This window comes from Capsicum annuum, chromosome 7 (genome assembly GCF_002878395.1).
Source record: "Capsicum annuum cultivar UCD-10X-F1 chromosome 7, UCD10Xv1.1, whole genome shotgun sequence".
NCBI lineage: Eukaryota > Viridiplantae > Streptophyta > Magnoliopsida > Solanales > Solanaceae > Capsicum > Capsicum annuum.
The window spans coordinates 101,278,273-101,286,179 of NC_061117.1; the positions used below are offsets into that span (position 1 = coordinate 101,278,273).

The following is a 7,907-nucleotide window of genomic DNA, read 5'->3' on the forward strand; positions in this document are numbered from 1 at the left end:
TTTATAAATACACAAATTCAAAATTGACTCCTTCTATTCTACCTTTGACTATCAAACCGTCTTGCAAGACTCTTGAATTTTTTTAACAATCACTTCTTCTTTAATTTCCAACCTAACCCACTCTCCGCCTACTTTAAATGAATCTCACTTTGAATCCCTCAACATTATTTTTCATGAAAATGTCGAACAACCCCAAAAATCCATCCATTAATCCCCTTCAAAATATCTAATTTCAAGGCTTGTAACAAATTTTGAAGTATGATAGACCCCTTCGCAAATGATCTATCTTGCAATAAATCCTACCCATTCTCTACTCAAAGCCTATTCAAGATGTAGCTTCTCTGTAAGTTGTAACTCTAGAATATATTTCCATCCCTGATTTCATACAAAAAAGGGTCAGATCATATTCGAGAAAGAAATTTGGTTCTTAAATTCTTGTTCGTGAGGATGAATTCTCTCTTGAAACGCCTAATCATATTGGTCAACCTATGACCACTCACATTAGAAATCGTAAGCGTCAAGAAGATACCACTCTTAAAAAGGACCTTTAGGCGAGTAAAAAGAAAAAAATCCTCATATGTTACTCCCTTTCCAAGGGAAACTCCTTTTGATGATGATCTACTACTTTGCACAAGTTTTTTTTATCATTTATTATCTTTATATTTTGTGTTTTGTGGGCCATGGATTAGCTTGGAGTCACTTGTTATTCTAAGCACTGTGCTATGACTAGGGGTAGTCTTGGGTTGTAACATTCTGGGCCACCAAAACCTGTAACAACTCTACCCCAAAATAAAGATCTCTTTTGAAAGTGCATGAGATGTTGAGATCGGAGACATCAAACCTATATCATTAAAATTCTCTCCCTCCAAAACTAAAGTTGTTCCTAAATTTATATCATTGAAATGGGTGTCTCGATGTAGTTCAATTTAAGACTTTAAATGTGAAGCTACTGAGGATCATTCCCCTATTAAAATTTAACCCTCCAATGTCTCTAATATTATGATACAACATCTCTTACACTTTCAAAAGAGATCTTTGTTTGGGTTAGAGTTGTTATAGATTTTGATAGCCCTGAATGTTATAGCTCAACACTACCCTCTAGTCATAACACAATGCTTAGAATCATGAGTGAATCCAAGCTAAACCATTGCCAAAAAAAATTAAGAATATAGAAAATAACTGATAAAATATTTTTGGAGAAATTGAACTAAATAATACATACAAACTCTGCAATATCCCTCTTTATACCACTCCACCAATAGATCCCCCACAAATCATGGTAAAATAACTGCCTTAAAGACAAAACTTCTTCCTGCGACTAAACCCTAAAACCTATTGACTACAATTACCAAAATTGTAGCTTCTCTAGCCAATATGGCCACCATAGTCGGTGGGACTATCCCACCGGATAATAGTAACTTCCAAAATATTGAGGACAATAATCAAAACATTCAAAAAAGAGATGGAAATAAGAAATATATAGATCTATTGAAACCAACAGTGGTAGATATTACTAATATTAGGGTTCCACCTAAACCCATTATTATGCTACATGGAGAGCCTCCTATGATGTGGAAATCATCAGAGGTGCGAAATCCTTTCATGCAAAAGAATTTACAATATGATATAATTGGTAAATTCTCATATGGTAAGCCACATATTGAAGTTTTACATAAAATCATCCCAAATCAATGTGGTATGAAAGGGCAATTCACCAATGGAGTATTGGATGAAAGGCATGTATTATTAAGACTGGAGATGTCTGAGGACTATGTGTAATTATTGTTAACTGTAGCTTTTTACATTGGCTCAATGGAGAAATACTAGCAGATGAGGTCATTGAAATGGGATCCATGGTTTGAACCAGATTTGAAACCACAGTTGCAGTAGCATGGATATCCATGCTAGATTTATCGCTGAATTTTTTTGCAAAAGATGCAATCTTTTCTATTGCTTAAGCAGTTGGAAAACCTCTTATAGTTGATATAGCTACTAAAAATCATACTAGACCTAGCTGTGCACGAGTAAAAGTGGAGGTTGACCTAGTAGCAAAATTACCCCAAAAGATTCAAATTAATGAAGAGAATAAAGCTACAGGGGAAATCAAATCCAAGTGGGACCAAATTCAGTATGATTACATGCCAAAGTATTGTACAGAATGATCTTTACAAGGACATGATGAAGAAAGTTGTTGGTATAAACATCCAGAGTTATATGACAAATAGAAGCAGAAAAGTAAGAATGCAGGAACAAAGATAAAAGACAAAGAGAATAATATGCAGAGGAGTCAAGCATATAATCAGAATAATACAAAGAGAGTAATCAATACCAATCATTAGTGGATGACAAGGAAAAATAGATATAAAAAAGATAGATTTGGTCACATTCTAGGGGAGTTGAATGAGGAAGATAAAAAGGAACTGCAGATGTTAAATACTTTTGCAGCTCTTGAAGATACAAATAACATGGATAATACCAATAATGACAAAGAAGGAAAAGTTTTAGGAAGGGGGAGAAAACATCAGTACAAAAGAATGAGTCACTAAAAGTTTTGACAAAGGCAAAGTTGTTAGTCAAGGGGATAAGACAACTGATGAAAAGCAAATAAATCAGGAGGTAGTCTATAGGGATGCAAATAATAATTGTGAAAAAGATATAACAGAATGGAGGATTAGAGTAATTCCAGCGAAATCTTGGAACCAAGTGAAGAGAGTAGCAAGAAAAAGATATCACATACTGATAGGGATCACTGTGTACAGGAAGAAGGGAACAAAAAAATACAGCTGCAGGTATATGATGAAGAATTACAAGAGTTGATGGTATTAGAGGGGATTACACCCATAGAAATACAAGTGCAGAACAAGATATAAAATAGTAATCAGATAAAGAAAGACCTTAATGAGAATGATCTGAATAAAATATCAATCACCTGGATAAAGTAGCAGATCTGTTACCCAAACAAATAGAGGCTATGGAGGAGAAGCAAGGAGAAATAAAGAAAAAGAAAAAGAGTGGTACTGGAGTAGAGGCTACATCACAAACAATGCATACAAGGAGTCACACAGCTAAATCAAAATCCAAATGAATGCATTGATTTGGAACATAATGTCAGTTAATACACGACAAGTTTTTACTAGACTGATAAAAATGCAAAAAAGATGCTAGTTTTACTTTATTGGATTAATGGAACCTTTCCAAGATGGTTAGTATATTGAAGAGTATAGGAGGAGAAGGCTGGGTATGAAACATGCTGTACTAAATGTATCTGGAAAGATTTGGGCATTCATGGAAGAGAATGTAGAATGTAGTATTGTGAAGGATGAAGAGCAGCAGTTAACTCTAAAAGTTTCCAATCAAAATGCAGGCATCTCATTGTTGTTTACTTTAGTGTACGCTAAATGTAATGCAAATAAGAGTTTGTTACTGTGGGATTCATTAACTGATTTATCAGATTCATATCAACTGCCTTGGCTAGTAGGAGGGGATTTTAATGTAACAAGAAGTGAGGAAGAAAAGGTGGGGGATTTACCTGTTACTTTTAATGAAACTCAAGAATTTAATCAGTGGATTAGTTTATGTAATATGGAAGAAATACAGTTTAAAGGGAGTAAATTCACTTGGTGGAATGGGAGAACAGATGAGGATTGCATTTTCAAGAGGTTAGACAGGGTTTTATACAATGATAGATTGCAAAATATATTTCAGCAAATCGAAGTAGAGTATCTAGCTAGGAATGGATCAGATCATTATCCTATGCTAATTCATTGCGAAACAAAGAATGAGCAGATAGTTAGATCTTTTAGATTTCTAAATTTTTGGTTAAAAGAGAAAGCATGTTTGGAGGTGATTAAATAGAATTAGAATTCACAGATTGAAGAAAATCCTTTTATAGTGTTTAAATAGAAGTTGAAAAACACTAAATCAGCCTTAGCTAAATGGAGTAAAGAGAATTTTGGTAATATTTTCCTGGAAACTGCTACACTGGAGGACATTATCAGAGTAAGAGAAAAACAATTGGAGGAGGATCCTGTGGAATGAACAGAGCTAATCTGCTTAACGCTCATATTAAACTGAATATGCAGTTAAAAAGGGAAAAAGATTACTAGAGACAAAAGGCTGGGTATGAATGGTTTAGGGATGGAGAGATAAACACCAAATTCTTTTATACTATTATAAAAAGAAGGAGAAGCAGGGTCAGGATCAGTAAGATACAGAATGAAAAAGGAGAATGGTTAGAGGAAGTACTAGATATTGTAGAGCCTGTAGTCAATTTTTTCCATAAATAGTTCACCAAAAAAAAATATGTAGAAGATTTCAGCATGCTGGAGAAAATACCAAAAGTGGTGACTGATGAACAAAATACAGAAATAATGAGAATTCCTGATAAGGATGAGGTCAAAAAAGTAGTGATAGGACTGAATAGAGATAGTGCAGGTGGACCAGATAGGATGATAGGGGCATTCTACCAAGATGCTTGGGAGATTATTAAGCAGGACATTCATAAAATGGTAAAAGATTTCTTTTGTGGATTTCAACTTCCCCGATTTATTACTCATACTAATTTGGTTTTGTTACCAAAGAAGTTAGTAGTGAATAATTTTACAGACCTGATTCCTATCTCTCTTGGTAATTTTGTCAATAAGATTTTTTCAAGAATTGGTCATGAAAGGATTAAAGGAATTTTACCGCAATTGATATCTCCAGAACAAGGAGGTTTTGTTCAAGGAAGGAGTATTGCTGAAAATGTATTGGTATTTCAAGAAATTATATTAGAAATTAGAAAGAGAGGTAAGCCACCTAACATGGTCTTAAAGCTTGACATGATGAAAGCATATGATAGAGTGGAATGGCTATTTTTAACAAAGGTATTGAGATCATTTGGTTTTTCAAAGGTGTTGATAGACATGGTCTTTAGACTGTTGGAAAATAATTGGTATTCAATACTGTTAAATGTTCAACCTAATGGATTTTCTAGATCTATAAGAGGGTTGAGCAAGGGGATCCATTATCACCAACTTTGTTTATAATAGAAGCAGAGGTGCTATCAAGATCACTGAAGAGATTGATACAAAAGAAGGAGTTCAAGCTATTTGGGATGCCAAGAGGAAGTCCAAAATTGAATCACCTTGCTTTTCCAGATGATATGATCATATTGTGAAAAGATGAAGTGAAAACTTTACAGTTGGTCACTATAGTTTTGGATAAATATGAGGAAATATCAGGACAGAAAATAAACAAAGAGAAAAGTGCAATTTATTTGCACAAAGGAGTATCTAATGGAATAAAGGTGTTAGCAGAAGTGGCTACTGGTATTTTGATAAGAGAATTTCCTTTCCTTTATCTAGGGTGTCCAATATTTTACATGATAAATAAAAAGGATTACTATCAGCAATTACTGAAAAAAATTGCTAGCAAAGTGCAGGCGTGGAAGGGCCAATTGCTTTCTTATAGAGGTAGAGTTGTGCTGATCAAGCATGTTTTACAAAGCATCCCAATACATTGTTTATCAGTATTGAACCCTCCCATGAATGTATTGAATACTATTTAAAGAATACTAGCTCAATTTTTTTAGAGTAGTAAAATTAGAGAGAAGGGAAGGCATTGGGTGAAATGGCAAACTTTGAGCTTACCACAAGAGGAAGGGGGTTGGGTTTTAGAAGGATTGTTGATGACTCTATAGAACTTTTTGGTAAGCTGTGGTGGTCTTTTAGGACTACAAAAACAATTTGGATGGAGTATATGTTCAATAAATACTGCAAAAAGGAGCATCCAAAATTAGCAAGGTGGAAAATTAGTGTAGGTGGATCACAAGTGTGGAAGAAAATGCTATTGGCAAGAGACATGGTGGAGCATTTGATAGTATGGCAAGTAAGGCAAAGAAACAGTGACATATGGTTGGATAACTAGACTGGACAAGGAAATTTATATTCTATAATGGAAAGAGCTAATGAAGAACAAAGTCAGTATAGGCAGCTTAAAGAATTGATCAGAAATAATACATGGGATGAAAAAGTAATTAGAGCTTTATTCACTGATGAAGTAGCAGATCATGTTAATAACAAAATCAGCCCTCTATCAGGTGTAGAGGAGGATTGACCTATATGGAGTATTGACCCAAAAGGTGTGTTCACAGTTAAATCAGCCTAGCAGTATATAAGGAATAGGGAAGGGATTGATAATATTTTCAAGAAGATATGGGTGAAAGTTGTACCTTTTAAGATTAGTTTCTTCATGTGGAGACTATGGAGAAGAAGAATTCTTATGGATGATACTATTAGGACATAGGGGATGCAGGAGCCATCTAAGTGCTGGTGTTGTAATGACTCGAAAGTGGAGACAATAGCTCATGTCTTCAGGAATTCTTTTCAAGCTAACAGGACTTGGTCCTATTTTTCTTATTTTGCAGGTATTCATATTCACAATCTGACTCTAAGGGGAACAATCCTAAGATGGTGGAATGCTGAAGTAAAAGGAAGAGAAAAGCCATATTACTTTACTCTTCCTAGCATGATTCTGTGGATACTGTGGAGGAGAAGGAACAAAAAGAAACATGAAGATAAGGAAACTATAGGTTTGAGGATCATATATAATGTTACAAGGAATCTTAGAATGATGTTGAAGGTTAGGAAGCTAGCAATGGAATTCCCAATAGAATGGCCATATATAATTGTAGAGATGAGCAAATTACAAACAAGAGTGAAAGCCATACAGTACTATGGAAGGCTCCGGAGAAGGGATGGGTAAAATACAACACAGATGGAGCTATGAGAGGAGAGAAAGGAGGAAGTTCCTATGCTTTTTGTTTGAGGAATGAGAATGGAGATGTCTTATTTTCTAAGGGAGAACCACATCATTATAAAGATGTATGCAAGCAGAGGATAATGCAATTTTACATGCAGTTAAGCATTGTTCACAATCAAAGCACAATAAAATTATCATTCAGATGGACCCCTACTCATGCAAAAGGTATTGACAAATGAATAGTTGTGTCCATGAAGAATATCAAATACAGTCAAACAGATACATAGTTTAATGCAAAACAAGCAAGCTCATTATCAACATATCTATAGGGACAACAATTAGGTAGCTGATTATTTAGCTAACTTAGAAATAGATAAAGGTGCATTCACCATCACAAGATATCAACAATTAGAGAAAAGAGGTAAAGCCATTATAAATAGTGACAAATGGCAGAGTCCATACTTGAGGATCATACCAGCAAGATGATAAGGGGCAGGAAAATATTCAACCTCAATAGTTTACATGTAATATGTATACAGAAGTATGTATCATCAATGAAATTGCATGTATTATTAAGCTTTTACAGTAATCAGTTCCTAGCATCAAGAAAGTGTAGATAAACTAAATTGAGCTACAAAAACCTGAGATATAGGCGACTAGCTGAATATTTACGACATCAAGACTTTCTTTTTCTTCAAAACTATCAGATCTATGGATTACAAGCAACAGAAGATGGGGTCAATTTCCTCAGATCCAAAAATTTGAAGGGAAACAAGAAGAGGATAGCATACTTATCTGTTAATAATATCTCAGCAGACCAGGGTTCTCTGAGTCACACAACAACTTTCAATTATCGCAAATGCAGGAGAATGAAGCTAAGGAGAGGAGAGTATCAAGATTTGGATGAAAACGGGAATGAAAGAGTAAATTTTTTAATGGAATTCATTCATTACCACTATAATTTGAATGAAGCACAAAATCAAAAGGAAGGAGTTGCAAGATCGATCAGTATCTTCAACAGGAGGAATCGAAACAGTAGTGTAAAAGGTGGTGGATCTGAAATGTGGTTTAGGACACTAATGTTTTTGGAAACCCTACTCTTTCTATTTATTATTTTGTTTTGGGTTGGGCCGGGTATGGTGAAGTGTAGAATTTTGTTTTGTTGT

At 34.6% G+C, this 7,907-nt stretch overlaps 1 protein-coding gene across 1 annotated transcript; it reads left to right on the forward strand.

Moving 5' to 3' along the window:
• The first annotated feature begins 3,240 nt into the window (after positions 1 to 3,240).
• LOC124885753 lies at positions 3,241 to 5,158 on the forward strand. The gene is made up of 3 exons (XM_047394003.1): positions 3,241 to 3,659; positions 4,670 to 4,865; positions 4,976 to 5,158. Exons 1-3 carry the CDS (start codon positions 3,241 to 3,243, stop codon positions 5,156 to 5,158), a joined length of 798 nt encoding a protein of 265 aa, XP_047249959.1.
• Positions 5,159 to 7,907: the final 2,749 nt, after the last annotated feature.